Genomic DNA, 16,493 nt, shown 5'->3' with positions numbered 1-16,493 from the left:
TTTTATAGACCTCAAACCATTCCTTTGCCCTATACCCCTGTTTTTTTCCACATGCATATGCACACATACTCGGCGTGCACTATTTATGTCATCGTTTTCCTTTAGTTTTTAATTCTGTTGACTAGATTTGACAAGCAATAGCAATTAGACTTCGATTTTCTGTGTTTCTGCCAGCACAACACATATTTTGATCTGAAGGATACACGATGAACTCATTAGCGCATTAATAAACACTTCCCCATAATGTAATCAGAGCTCCGCATGCCTGCATGTATCGAGGACAGGCGTTGCATCTGTGTCGCAGAGGGAGCGTGCAACACCATGCCGTGAGTGCCGACTCTGAGAAAAATGGCAGCCGTAATCGAGCGCTGCTGTTTCCACGTGGGGTTAAATGAGCCGTCGCTGAGCGCTGCGTCTAATGAGCGCTGTGTGTTTAGAGTGCCTGTGTGACTCGAATAACATTTGAGTCCTACAGCGTTCCCAGTGCCGGAGCGGGTTCCTCTCCAGGGCCGTGTTTGAGAAGTAATTCTTTGACATTTAGTGCTCTGTGGGAATAATCACTGTAGTCAATAAATGGCATGTAATATAATATAATGGGGTATTTTATTTTCTGTTGTATTATACCCAAGTATATAGTGTTTCTCACAGTGTATATTGAGGTTATCTGTCTAGCTAGACTATATTATTCTGTAGGGTGAATTCAGGTACATTGGGCCACTGATGACTTGCCATCAAAAAGTGGACTTAAATTTAACTGAATTAAATTATAGTACAACAGTGGTTTTCAAACCAGGGTTCAAATGAATGGGAAGAGTTCACAGAAGTTATTTAAAGTATGTAATATCTTATATATTTATTTATATTTATGGCTGAATACAAATGGGTGAATTCAGGTTTATTGGGCCACTTTTCCCAAGCCATTTCAATGACAAAAAGTGTCCAAATCAACCGGAACTATACATACATATATATATATATATATATATATATATATATATATATATATACATACATACATACATACATACATACATATATATATATATATATATATATATATATATATATATATATATATATATATATATATATATATATATATATATATATATATATATATATATATATACACACTAAATATATTATGTAAGTGTTTTATTAAACATTTTTTAATGTTAATAAAAAGTCTATACACTTACACATAAAACAAGAATTTGTTTTTAAGAAATTATTTTTATTTATAAATATAGAAGTAATTATTATATATTTGACACATGCACACACACACACACATATATATATATATATATATATATATATATATACATACGTACATACATACATACATACATATACAGACATATGCATATTTATTATAGTATATGTTTTTTAGTTATATAAACTAGTGTCTTATGTTTTAGTATTTTTTTATTAAATATTTTTGTTCAATTTTATGTATATGTGCTTACATTAATACACAAATAAAACAATAAAAACATGAATAAATGTATTTTAATTTATATGTAAACTATTTTTTTATTAAAATACTAAAATAATGAAAAGATTATTAAATGTGTTTTAATTTGTATATAAATTGTTATTATAAATGTTAGGCCCATACACAAATACACACATATATAATTATATATTTTGATAAATGTATGTATGTATATATAATTATTTATTTATTTATTTATTTTTTGACAATACAAGTTTTAGGCACGTACACACATTATTAATTATATTCTAACAAATTATATCTAAACTTTTTTTACTACAGTAATAAAAACAATAAAAATAATAAAATAAATGTATTTTAATTTAGATGTAAATTATTATTAATAATATTATTATTATTATTATTATTATTATTAATTATGCACGCACACACATACACACATTATATTCTGGCAAATTATGTATAAACTTTAATTACAATACTAAAATGATACAAACATGAGTAAATGTATTTTAATTTATATGTAAATTATTTTTGTTATAAAGTTTATGCACAAACACACACACGCACATAATTATATATTCTGACAAATGATATATAATCTATTTTTACTATAATACTAAAATAACAAAAACATGAATAAATGTGTTTATATGTAAATTATAATTATTCTAAATTTTATTTTTAAACACATGCACTAAACACTGAAATTGTATAATTTGTACATTTTCCAAAATCAAATAATCACTTATTCTATAGTACTGTGATGCTACAGTATATGAATCAGTGTATTGGTGCAGCCTCCTGTACAACACAATCTGGTTGGATAGTTTCCTGCATGTATTAACCTCTCTTATTGTTTCTACGACATAGAAGAGTCAGTGTATTGTTAATAAAAACAGGAATGTTAACTACCCCATCCGCCTGACAGATAGCCTGCTGCCGTCCTCTCCGCCGACTGCAAACGGACGCTTAGCACGCCACTACACGCTAGAGAAAGCTGGCCAAACAAAGAGCGACACAGAGCACCATATGCTTGTGATTTGGGCCCCTGCCTTTATTGTTGGCTTCATCTGTGTGTTTTGCTGGCCTTCACAGTGGCACAGACGCAGTCATTAGGCTGTCCGGCGAGGTGATCCCAAGGTCAAGGTGACGCCATTTCCCGCACTTAGGTCATGGCTGCGTAAACACGCCTGAGACTTTTACCGTGAAATACTTCTGCGGGGGCTGCGTTTCATTAAAACGGAGCGAAAACACAATCTAGAACATACCGTCAGATCATTATGGATGAAAGATGGGCGGCTGTCAGGTGGTGCTGAGAGCTTAACGTTCTTTTAGCGGCTCTCCGCTGCCGGAGGGTAAGTTAGCGTGACAGGCGTTGGATTCGAGTCCGGTCTGGTTCTGACAGAAACGAGGCCCGGCACATGTGGTGCCAAAAGGCAGATTGAGAAGGGGCTCTCCGTTTCACCGCAAACCCTTAATCATCGCCGCTAGCTGCGCTATGAAAGCACCTTCATCTTGAGCTGTGTGTACTTAATACTGACAGCTAGTTTAAAATGCCAACCCGTCGGACAAGCGCTCTGAATGAAAATAACTAACCTATACATGTGGAATGTGCTCCTCGCTGGGGGAAATGAGGGGTTTACTGTAACGCCTCTCTAGGGATGTTGTGAACCGAGCAAAGATTATACTTTGAAAGATGCTAGATTTCACTGGCTGAACTTAAAGGGATAGTTTACCCAAAAAATGAAAAGCACCCCATGATTTACTCACCCTCAAGCCATCCGAGGTGTATATGGCTTTGTTTTTTCAGACGAATACGATCAGAGTTATGTTTAAAAACGTCCTGGCTCTTCCAAGTTTTGTAATGGCAGTGAATGGGTGTTGAAATTTCGAAGCCCAGTAAAGTGCATACATCCATCATAAAAAATACTCCACAAGGCCTTCTGAAGTGAATTGATGCTTTTGTGTAAGAAAAATATTCATATTTGCAACTTACTTACTTTATAAACCATCATTTTTAGCTTCTGATAACTGAGAGAGTGGCCAGTGGATAATGTAGGACGTAGGTGTGACCAAAAATAATGCAAAAAAGTAACATAATTCATGCATTACATTCCATAAGAAGTATCTAAGTAATGCAACTATTTACTTTTATTATGGAGTAATGCAATATTGTAATGCATTACTTTTAAAAGTAATTTTCCCCAACACTGGTCCTCACAAAGTACTAAAATCTGTTTTATACTTAATGATGGTAAAAGAGACACATGAATAAGAGTTTGTTTCAAGTAGCTTTTTTTATTTTGACAAACACACATATCATTTATGTTATATTATATATATTTAAATTTTATATGATTTATATTATACATAATATATTATACTTACTTACATAACTGATAACAAAAACTAGAAAGAAATATAGTTATTAAAACAAAATATTAATGTAAAGTGTCTCACAGGTTTTTCATTGAAAAGTGTAAAATGACTGTTCATTTTACCTTCAAAATCTGTACATTCAATAGTAGTCTAGTGTAAAATCTGACTAAAATCTCAACCTTACTTCCAAGGCATTTTCTGTGAATATACAAGACTTCTGATTCATTAGCCAAAGATTTAACAGAAAATAGCTAGAAAAGTAACAAAGTATAGTAAAGCGTAAAACTGTTTGTGTTACAAACCACTGTGCTTGTGACAGCCATACATTAAAAACTATGATAAGAAATACCACTTTGCAATATCACAAAGCATAACAAGCTTTTTTTTGTCATGCTAAATATAACTAGAAGCAAACAGCACCGGAAGCCTTGCATAATTAAGTTACAAATGGCTGTGCTGGTTATTACGTCAAAAATAAGGTGGATAAAATGTCCCATCAGAGAACGGCTTTTTACCATATATAGTAAAGGAACTTGCAGTTAACTTATAACTAACTAAAAGGATTTTACAGTCTTTTACCGTCAAAATTACAAACATTTTTAACTGTGTAGGTTTAAATATTACGAGTGGCGTTTGTGATGTTTCTGTGTTGGTTTTAATTTGGAGGTGAGTGACCGTGGCACGGCAGCGTCTAAGGCCTCTCATACTGAACGGATTGGCCGAGTCGCTCCCCTGGTGTTGTGATAACGAGCCGCCTTCCTGCAGGGCTAACTGGACCCAGATGGGCCGAGGGGGCCGCGGAGAGATCCCGTTTCGGCTACGGCTGCGTAGGCCCCCTCCCGCCGAGCCGTTTGAAGTCTCGTTGGTGGACTAGGCTAAATAAAGCGCCCTCCACGATAAGCCACTTGATTGAAAAAAGCCAGCGTGAAGGTTTGAGTGGGAAATACGATCTCAGGCAGGTAACGGTTTGGGGTTTTTACGGCCGTCCAAAACAGCAGACATATATTCATACACGAGTGCGTTCATGTCACATGAAGGAATGCGGCCTTTCATCTTCAGACACAACAGTAGTGCGAGTTGTTTTTTGTGGTTCGCCTCAATGATTTATACACACCTTCACACACGGGGTAAAAACGGCCCCTCGGTCCTTCCTGCACGGGCTTTCGGTGTGGAGATTGATTTTGTTCATGCAAGGGTTTTTATTAAATCGCGTTTCGTAGTTTGTGTGTGCCTGGCATGGACTTTTACTTCACACACACACACCTCTGCTCTCAGCCCACATGTGGGAACTATTAGCAAGCTACTGTACACCCTGTGTTCCTTTGCAAGCACAGACTTTCAAATTGTTTGAGCATTGATTGACTCGATTTTACACAAGATCATACACAGGAACATATTTCATAACTTTTTCAGTCATTTTAATTGATTTGCATGTTAATATTGGAAATTTGGAAAGGGAGAAATTTGAAAATTCAGCTTAAAATTTAAATAAAATGACTGGAACTGACTGTTTCTGGTCTTTTGTTGCACAGTTCATCAGTACTGCAACAAAAAGTTAAAAAAAAAAAATAAAATAATAATGTAAAATGGCTGCAATTTTTTTTAGCCCCTCCCCTCCAAATCCAGACTTTTTGAAATTGAATGTCTGGAAAACCTTTGAAAATAGAAATATTTTTGAAAAGGTACTTAAAAGTGCTTGAATTATTGAAAGACAATGTATCTGAAATAAGTGTTTAATTTTTTCAGTAAGCACATATCGTTTCATGCAAAATTAAAAAAACATCATACTTTTTTTTTTTTGTTGTTGTTGCTTATTTCAGTTCATTTCATAAAACTAGTGAGCTAAGCCAGTGAGCTAACAATTCACTGAGTAAACGGTAAAACCGATAAAAACAGATAAACCAAATCAATTGAGTCATTTATGCTGGAGCTGCTTCAATTGATGCAAACTCGTGACTTTGATCATTTATTTCAAGCGATTCAAGAGCAAAAGCCAGATCAAATTAAACAACCCATTCATTTTCAAATTTCAACATCGTTTGTAATGATTTTAAAACTGAGCTTTTCGAATCAGTGAAACCAATGCGTCTCTAAATGATTCACTGTTTCGAAGTGCTCCATTCGGATCACGTTTCCAAATCATTTCTTTCAAATCTGGTCTTCAAATCGTGTATCACGAATCATTTGATTTTAGATCAGGACTTTGGAGAGGGTGAGCGACTCATTTGACTTTGTGTATTTGCGAATTGTTTGATTTAGATTGGAACTTCAGAGTGGGTTTGTGAATCATTCTGCAAATTGAAATGAAATGATTCAAGTGATTTGTCCAATGATTTGCGATGCACGCTGTGAGTCCTGTTCTGAAATGATCTGAGATTGGGTCTTCAGAGTGTGGATCATGAATCATTTGATTTAGATCGGAACTTTGGAACAGGTTTGTGAATCTTTTGCTTTAGATTAGAACTTCAGAGCATAGATCGCGAATCATTTGATTCAGATCGGGACTTTGGTGCGGCTCCATGAACCATTTGTTTCAGTTTGTGACTTTGGAGCACGTATGGCACATCATTTGTTTCAGATCATAATCATAATCATTTCGGAGCGGTTTTGCAAATCTTTTTTTCTGAGTTTTTTTTTTAAACAGTAGTAAACATCAAACAATTAAGGCAGTATGGTTATAAAAACAAAACAAAGAAAGAAGAAAGAAAGTATACACAAATACAAATCACTTAATTTAACCATGGTTTTACTATAGTAAAAGTGCAGTATACTTCATAATACTTTAGTAGTAATACTGCGCTTCACTTTATTTTTGCCATTTTGTTTTGTTAGTGTATTTTTATCTATTTATCTTTTTTTAGAATTTGAAAGAGAAGACATTGTTTAATAAGTGAGATCTCTGATTTCATTTTATAGTGTCTGTACAAACCCTGTGTATAATATGGCTAAGTCAAACCATTTTGCTCAAAAGTATGAGTTGTCCAAATGATATATTCAGTATTAGATTAAATTTTAATTCAACAACATTTGAAAGATAGTAATTTCATTCAGCAAAAACACATTACGTTAATCAAAATGAACAGTATGAACATTTATTATGTAACAACAAATTTAGATTTTAAAAAGTTGTTCTTTTTAACTCTCTGTTCACATTTTTTTTCTAGGAACAGTAAGCAGAACAACTTATAATAATAAGAAATGTTTCTTAAGCAGCAAATCAACATATTAAAATGATTTCTGAAAAATCATGTGGCGCTGAAGACTGGAGTAATGATGCTGAAAATTCAGCTTTGCATCACAGGAATAAATGACATTTTATAATATATTAAAATAGTAAACAACTATTTTAAATTATAATAATATTTCTCATTTTTTCATAAATATTTGAGTTTCCTGCTTCTCACTTTCAATTCCCAGTAATTTCCTGCAGCTGTCATCCAATAAAAAAGGCAAAAGCCTACAAATAATTATGGTGGATAGTAATTACATTTTTGTAATAGTAATTTATGTTTTCTTTGTCTTTCGCTCATCTTCTCCAGGCTGAGATGGCTCCTGATGGTCCTGATGTGGGCTATGGCTCTTTCCATCAGCAGTATTGGTTGGATGGCAGAATAGTAGCTGTAGGAGTTCTGGACATCCTACCTTCCTGTGTGTCTTCTGTGTACCTCTACTACCACCCCGACTTCTCTTCGCTCTCATTGGGCACCTACTCTGCTCTCAGGTTGGTCAGCCAATCATAAATTCTCTCTAATCTTTGAGCTTCTCAACATTTAACTGCTTGACAGTTAAGCTGACTTGAAATTAAATCTGAATCTGCTTGGATATCCGAAACTGAAACTAGTTTGAGCCTAAACCTTTAACCACTAGGCTACACTACCTCCCAACAAAAGATTAACAGCATTAATGCTGCAGACAAACAGCACAGGAATCCTGATTCTGCTCTCCTTTAGCGCACAATCTTGTCTCTTTCCAGTACGTTTTCAATGCTTGTGCTGGTCGATCAGAGAGTTCAGTGCTTATTATTTTCAAAACACAACCATACACACCCACAGTTACAGGCCAATATTTCTCATATGTGTGTAAATATTTCACATGGGCTGCTCACCTGATTAGGTTACACTTTACAGGAGATGCCAGATGTGTGTATGTGTGCGTGTGGGGGTGTGTTGTACTGAGGTTTGGGTGTCTGGAGGCCTCGGGAGCCTCATTTCTCACAGCCAGAAGAATAAAAAGAAGGCTAAGAGAGAGAAAGCGTGAGTGGGAAGTGGAGATTGTGCTTGGGGCTCTGTTGTGCCCAGAGCAGCTGGTGTCAGCCGCGGGGTCAGTGTCTTTGTGCTGTTGTGTGTCAGTGTGATTGAGTGAGACTGTCTGAGCGCAGGATGTGACACTGTTTAGCAATGTGTCTCCATGCTGCGCTGGACGGTAAAAATAATGATGAATGGCCAGCAAAGATAAACAAAACGAGTTTCCTCAGAGTCCTAAACGTGCTGAAAATTAATTTACGCTCTTCGTTCTGTATAAATGAAATTTATATTATTTAGGTTAATTAGATTAGAATTTTTTTTTTTTTTTTTTTGGACCAGTGTAGGATCGTTTATTTATTTATTTATCTATTTATCTATCTTTTTGTAACATTTACTGTTGTGTGTTTGGACGTTTTATCATGTTTTATTTACATTTTTTATCATTTATTGTAATTTCCTTTTGTAATAATGGAAAAATAAAATCCGGAGGCTTTTTTAAAAATATTTTTCTCTATCTGTCTATCTATCTATCTATCTATCTATCTATCTGTCTATCTGTCTATCTGTCAATCTATCTATCTGTCTATCTATCTATCTATCTATTTGTCTGTCTGTCTGTCTGTCTGTCTGTCTGTCTGTCTGTCTGTCTGTCTGTCTGTCTGTCTGTCTGTCTATCTATCTATATTATCATATAGTAATTTTTAAGAATGTTTAGAATTTTTTTTTTTTAATTATTTGTAATTTCCTTAAGTAATAATGGAAAAATAATGTACGGAATATGAATATATATATATTTTTAATTAGTTAATAAAAACATAAATTATATAATAAAAATATTCCATATATGTTTGCATATTTGTATAATTTTATGTATTTATTGTAGTAATTTTTAAAATTATTTTTTTATTTATGTGTAATATATATGTAAACATTATAATATATATATATATATATATATATGTATATGTATATGTATATGTATATGTATATATATATATATATATATGTATATGTATATGTATATGTATATGTATATATATATATATATATATATATATATATAGTTAATAAAAAACATGAATTTTATAATAAATATATTCCATATATATTTGTGTGCGTGTATTTAATATATAGAGATAGATATATAGATATATATGTATGTATATATATATATATATATATATATATATATGTATGTATGTATATATATATATATAATAATGTACAAATAATTTTACATTACATTATTTTATTTTTTTTTTGCATATGTTTTTTTGAATTTGTTTAATCAAATTCTCCCTCTTATAATCAGTATATTTTTCTTGTTATTCAATAAAAATTTCTTTTAAACATCTGTCAAAGAATATAAAAATGTTTATTTTTATTTTTTTTTTTTTTTTTACTGTTGTGAGAGATTTTTCCTATGTGTATGTTTTCACTGACTGCTGTTTTCTTTACATCTCCAATAATAGTTAGACAGTGTGTTATGTAGACGTATGAAATATGGTCCTCACATCTCCTGCTCTGGATGTGTGTGTGTGTGTGTGACATTAATATTAAGCAGACGTCTTGTCCGTGCTGAGCGCTGCGGCATAATTGGCTTGTGTAGGGGTGTCAGAGCGCTGAAGAGGAGATAATGGAGGCTTCAAACTGCTGCCAGCGCCCGAGCGGGTGGGGACTGGGGTTCGAATCGAGGAGGGAGGGGGCTGCCCTTTCTTTCTGTCCCTCTTTCTTTCTCCATCTTTTTTGTGAATGGGTTCCACAGCCTCTTCTTATCCGTCTCTCATTCATGGAGAGCCAGGCTTTGTCACCAGGGGATGGGAACCCGGGAACCTGGCAGCGACCGCATGACCTTCCAGCACCTCGCTGTTTGTCGTCGTTCCTTTTCCCTCCGCTATTTTTCTCTTTCATTTTCCACCACTTTTATTTTGCCTTGGCTTCTCTCTATCTTCCTCTCCTTTTCCCGAAAGAAAAAAAAAAGATTTCTCTCACTAATTTTTGGGTAGACAGAGAGTATGAGGTGTACAAAATGCAGAAGAAGAGAGAAGAAAGAGCAGGATTTATTTATGGAAAAGAGAAACGTGTTTGTGCAGGGAATAAAGCGGGAGCTGAAAGGAGAGAGAGAGCGGGAGCTCATTGATTGCTTGCAGGAGGAAGTATAAATCTCCTCTATTTTTCCTCCTGTTTTTATTTTCTCAGCTCCCTTTTGTTTTTCTCCTCCACTTCCTCTTTTTCTCCACTTCCAGATACACATTTAAATGGCTGTTTAGGAGGGAAACTGTTGATCTGGTCAATATGTGATGTTTTATCTACTTTAAAGAGCATATCCTGATGCTACACATTGTAATTGTATAATTACACTACCAGTCAAAATTTTTTTAAGATTTTTAATGTTTTTAAAGAAGTCTCTTCTGCTCACCAAACCTACATTTATTTGATCCGAAGTACAGCAAAAACAGTACAATTTTGAAATATTTTTACTATTTGAAATAACTGTTTTCTATTTGAATATTTTTTTAAAAAGTAATTTATTCCTGCAATCAAAGCTGAATTTTCAGCAGCATTACTCCAGTCAGAGTCTTCAGAGTCACATGATCAGAAATCATTCAAATATACTGATTTTAAGAAACATTTTTAATTATAATGATCAATATTTAAAACAGTTGAGTACATTTTTTCAGGATTTTGTAACATTATACACTGTAACATTCAAAAGCTTAGAATCAGTATAATTTTTATGTATTTATTTATTTTTGGAAAATAAATGATAGAACTTAATACTAATTTTTTTTTTTTTTTTTTTTTTTTTTTTTTATAGCAAGGATGCTAAAAAGCGAGGGCAAAGATATTTATAATGTTACAAAAGGTTTATATTTCAGATAAATGCTGTTCTTATGAACTTTCTATTTATAAAAGAAACCTGAAAAAAAATCTACACAGTTGTTTTCAGCATAATAAAAATAATAAATGTTTTTTGAGCAGCAAATCAGAATATTAGAATCATTTCTGAAGGATCATGTGACTGGAGTAATGATGTTAAAAATTCAGCTTTGAAATCATAGGAATAAATGACATTTTGAAATATATTCAAATAGAAAACAGTTATTTTAAATAGTAAAAATATTTCAAAATTTTACTGTTTTTGCTGTACTTTGAATCAAATAAATGCAGGCTTGGTGAGCAGAAGAGACGTCTTGGGAAAAAAAACATGAAAAATCTTCCTGTTCAAAAACTGGTAGTGTGTGGATTGTTAAAAATTCTTTATTAAGCCTAATCTGAATATTTTTATAGTTATAAAAAAAATGTATAGTTATTTTTTTTTTTCCAGGTTAAGTGGCATATCTCTAAAAATCTCTATTTTATTGTGCATAACTTGTTTTGAAGCAGCATGATTGAATTTAAGCTTTTAGAGCGCTGTTTCTGTCTTGTCTTGCACAAAGCTGTTGTATGTCTTCAAAATATAGTCATATGGATCACTTTTATGCTACTTTTTTGTCATTTTTAGAGCTTAACAGCACAAATCCCCATTATGAAAAATACTTTTTTTGGACATTTTGCAAAATATCTTCTTTTGTGTTCCAAGAAAGTACAAAAATCACACAAAATGTTACATCAATGGGAAGAAAGCTGTGAAACTACACAGATAAACTCTGCAAAAACAAATCATTTTACTTGTTTTTCTTAAAATGTCAACACTGTTACCATGATTTTATGACAAAATCAGCTGATAATTGAGCAGAGGATATTTCTAGCATTAAATCAGCATTAAATTCTCTTTGTAATGAGCACAATGCATGCACAAAGCTAGTAACGTCAAACTATCTGGACAACCTAGTTGCCTGTTTTGTAGCATGACCCATATGCCTGTAAAACATTATTTCTGCTCTTGTTTTCTCTGCAGGGAGATTGCCTTCACCAGGCAGTTGCAGCAGCAGTCGCCCAAACTCGCCTACTACTATCTGGGTTTCTACGTCCATTCGTGTCCCAAGATGCGCTATAAGGTACGGTTCCGATCTGACATCAACCTTCATTTCTGTTCATCTTCTGTATGCACTGATCGGAATCTGGAATAACCAAACAGTGATGTACATGCGCTGAAAGAAATGAAAGCTTTGCTGCATCCACATGTAGTACCATCCAGCAAAATGCATTTGTGCATATGCCTGTATTGGTTGCATAAATCTTCTGCTGCAGTTCTGAAGTGTAAGATAAATTATCCTACTTTTTCTCTCACTTTCTAAAACTTTTTTCCCTAGGCTGCACTTTGCAGAATAGTAAAACAGTATGCATCAAAACAAGTCATTCCAGCGGTTGCAAGTGTCCACTATTTTATAAGCATGTATCCTGTCTGTCACATTGTTGGGCATGAGGCAGGCTGCAGTGCTTGTGTAATCAACAGTGTGGCTTTCTGTTTTGGAGCTGAAGTAGACACCTGTTAAAGGTGTTAATCGTCTGTCGTCTGCCAGCATCACACCTCTCCGCTCGATTGCCGCTGTGATCTGTTTCTCTCATTACTGCTCCCAAAAGACTCGCCCTGGAGCGATCACAATGCCACATTGCTGGAAACCTGCCTCCGCCACAGGAAATATCTCTTCCCCCTTCCTTTATTAGACCTGAGAGATGGTAGATACAGTAAGGGTGGGTCAGTGTTAAATTAGTTTCATTTATGGACTGTTGTTCTATTTATTAATATTTTGAATTTTTGTTTTTTATTTTCAGATTTTCATTATAGGGTTTCATTTAAATTTTGTATACATTTTTAAATACTTCTATTTGGCATTTAATATATATTTTAAAATATTTTTACTTAATTTTACATAAAATTAAACTAAAATTAAAAGAGGAAACAGACAAAAAAATACAAATAATAGTTGAATTTATAAAAATGACCCAGTTCAAAAGTTTACATACATTTGTCCTGAACAGTAAAAAATACTCACTGTTCTTCAGAAAAATCTTTCAGGTCCTACAAATTCTTTGGTTTTTCAGCATTTTTGTGTATTTGAACCCTTTCCAACAATGACTGTATGATTTTAAGATCCATTTTGAACACTTCTGAAGCATCAGTGAGCGTTTGAACTTTCTGTAATAGCTGCATATGAGTCCCTCAGTTGTCCTCATTGTGAAGAGATGTATCTCAAAATCATACAGTCATTGCTGAAAAGGGTTGAAATACACAAAAACGCTGAAAAAACAAAGAATTGTAGGACCTGAATTGTAGAATTTTTCTGAAGAACAGCGGGCAGTTTAACTGTTCAGGACGAACAAGGGACTCATGAACAAGTATCACTAAACAAACAAAAAAAAAAAAAAACAGCTGTGGATCATTCAGGTAACAACACAGTATTAAGAATCAAGTGTATGTAAACTTCTGAACGGGGTAATTTTTATAAATTCAGCTATTATTTTCTCTTGTGGACTATATGTAAATATCTTTAATGTGAAATATATTTTATTCATGTAAGTACTGAAATAAAAAATAATTAAAATTATTATATATAAAATAATTATAAAATAATAAAATAATTATAATAAAATATATAAAATAATTATATATAAAATAATTAATATGTTATGTATAATCCCTCTTATTTTGGTCAAATAATTAACATTTTGCAGATTCTGCAAGGTGTATGTAAACTTTTGACCTCAACTGTATTTGTTTTTATTTTTTTTCTTCATTCTTTAATTAATTTGTTTGTTTGTTTGTTTGTTTGTATTGTTATTATTACGAACCACATCTTTTAATATGTGTTATGTTATAAATCCAGCACATACATTTCACCAGGCCACTTTTTTCTCTTAGCTTGTCAGTTTGTTTTTTCAGTTACATAATGTTAGCATTGCCAATATGACAACACCAAATGTTCCTCAATTTTGCTGGAACACTTGGACTACTCTGAAATGTGGAAAGCTAATATATTCGACTTACAGTGAACTCTGCATCAGACTGACCTGCAGAAATCATCAGCGCAATCTTAATATCGCAACCGCATGCCTGCTTTTCAGCCCTTAAGCCTCTCAGTGCGGACCGGCCACGGAAAATGTCGAGGTATGCTTCCAGATTTGGGTCTGTTGTGTAGCTTATTGAGTTTCTGACACCGTTAGCTGTTTCTGCAACGTGTTGGGCTGCCTCACACTTGGCTTGTAGTTGGTTTTCAGCATCTTTTGCGAACAAGGGACTTGGAGCCGTGTCGAAGCTGGGCCGCGGGGCTACGGAGGATGACGGTAAAGCGGTCCAGCGGGAGCTCTGTGTAAGTGCTTGCACAGGTGTGGCCGAGCGTAAAGCGTGTTGGCCGTCGTTTGACTGAGGCGAGGGAGATGCTGGGCAACCGAACAGCTGATTCATATGCGATGGACGTAGATGGTGAGAGAGAACAAGAATGTAAATAAAAGTGACGGACTGGCCCGGAGCTAAAGGCGAGGAAGAGGGAACATATGCGGCTGTAGAAGCTATTAGCGGTTGAGGACGAGGTCAGAGCTACTGTAGTTCACGGAGTCACTTGATACTGTTATCGGAAAGGTAGACTAATCTTTATTTTAAGCATTCCTCTCTTTAAAGGTATAGCGCACCCAAAAAATATGATTCTGTCATCATTTGCCCTGAAATATCATTTATGCTTATGTTCAATTAAAAAATGGCTCCCCAAAACATGCATCATCAAGTTTCTTATCATTGTCAAACCTTGCATGACATGTCTTGAGATTGAGATTTTAGAGCAGTATTTCTACTGGTTCTGTCTTTTTCTTACAAAAACAAATCATTTGGATCACCTTTCTGGTCCTTTTTTGTAATTTTTCGAGCTTCAAGCCCCAATTCCCATTATGGCAGAATTGATTTTTCATGTTGAAACTCAGCTTACATGTGTTGTTTAACTATCCTTTTATTAGCATTTTTCTATCATCCTATGAAACAGATGCTTTTTCCAGTTAATATGGTAAATGTTATAAAGATTTAATAGGTTTTAAAAGTATTTTTATGTGTATTTTATATATATATTGAGCTTAATTGGAATACACAAAAAAAAAAATTAAAAATAATTTAATATTTAAAATATTAAAATAATTTATCTATCTAAAGTTTTACTTTATATTTATATTTACTTTGTAATGTAAGTTTTTGTTCAAAAGATTTTATGATACTATCAATATTTATAAAATTTTTATTAGCTATTTTTTCCGTTTTCTATACAAATTTATAAGTTTTACTTTATATTTGTATTTAATTTTTTAATAGAAGTTTTTGTTCAACAATTTTTTTTGAATTGGAAAGATTTTATGATACTATGCAATATTTATGCAATTTTATTAGCTATTTTTTCCATTACATTTTTTGTTTTTTGTATTTCCCATTAATTTCTAATGTCAGTCAGTTTTGACTGCGAAGGTACAAAGTTTTGCTTTTTTGCTTTTATTTTTTGATCATTTAGTTTTTGCAATAAAATTTACTAAGTTTCATCCAGTTCTGGTGAAATAATTTTTTCACATTAATTTTCTATGTTGGTTTTGACTGCGAAGGTACCAAGTGTTATTTTTGATTTTTCCAGCTTTTTTTTGTTTTTTTTGTTGTTGTTTTTTTTGGCATAGCTCATGCAACAAACGTCAACAAAGTGTCATCTCATTTTGATGAAACAACAGTTGTAAAAATAAAATTTTTAGCTCAAAAGTGACCAAAGGGGCCTATAGGGTTATTAATACATATATACATATAATACATCATTTCATAATTTCATTATGATTTTTTTAATTTATGTAATAGTTAATTCTTTTAAAGTATTCTTTAAAAAAAAAAAAAAAGGATTTCATTGTGATATACAAAACTTGGGGTGCACCTGTTTAGGAGAATGATTCATTGGCTTTGATATTGATTGTTTTCATATCCAGATCAGGTTTATCAGTGCTGCACTCTATTAGAAACCATGACATAAGTTCCCCATCTCAAAGCTTTGAGCATCTCTGCAATGCGGCAATGAGCGTAAAGCCGCTGGGTATCTTAAGTCACTATTTTTCTGCAGTGCAGCATCGTGTTAGTCTGCCGAAAACTCTCAACCTCAGGCTGTATCTGCAGTCCTGGATGTTGTTTGTGCTTCTGTCTTTCTCTCCGTCTTTGTTGGACTCTCTCGGTGGAGCCGTTTTCTGCAGAGCTGTGCGTGTGGAATAGTGAATAGAGCTCGGTTGGAGCCCAGCTCTCGCTCTTCTGTATGGGTAATCTCTCCCAGCATTGCTCTCACATCAGACGATGAGTGCCACTCACCCCGCTCATTCACCTCCTGCCATTGTGCACTGAGAGATTAGTCTGGGGTTAGAAGGTTGTCTGTTTCTCACCTACATCCTCAACCCACCTTTTCAAACCGAGTAGTTCACACAAAAATGAACTCAGGTTTTTCCAAATCCAAATGCTGCTTATT

The 16,493-nt window shown here is 33.6% G+C and overlaps 1 protein-coding gene across 4 annotated transcripts in view; it reads left to right on the top strand.

Moving 5' to 3' along the window:
- The window catches only part of LOC127175356 (arginyl-tRNA--protein transferase 1), a 99,242-nt gene that overhangs the window by 39,725 nt on the left and 43,024 nt on the right, over positions 1-16,493 (top strand). For all 4 annotated transcript variants that reach the window (XM_051126386.1, XM_051126385.1, XM_051126384.1 and 1 more), the window contains exons 9-10: positions 7,381-7,562; positions 11,987-12,086. In XM_051126386.1, the coding sequence (XP_050982343.1) occupies positions 7,381-7,562; positions 11,987-12,086 (282 nt within the window). The remainder of the gene's footprint in view (positions 1-7,380; positions 7,563-11,986; positions 12,087-16,493) is intronic.

The sequence above is a fragment of the Labeo rohita genome, chromosome 13 (genome assembly GCF_022985175.1).
Source record: "Labeo rohita strain BAU-BD-2019 chromosome 13, IGBB_LRoh.1.0, whole genome shotgun sequence".
In the NCBI taxonomy this organism is placed as follows: Eukaryota; Metazoa; Chordata; class Actinopteri; order Cypriniformes; family Cyprinidae; genus Labeo; species Labeo rohita.
The sequence above is the reverse complement of the archived record's forward strand: the minus strand, read 5'-3'. Positions and strand labels throughout refer to the sequence as shown.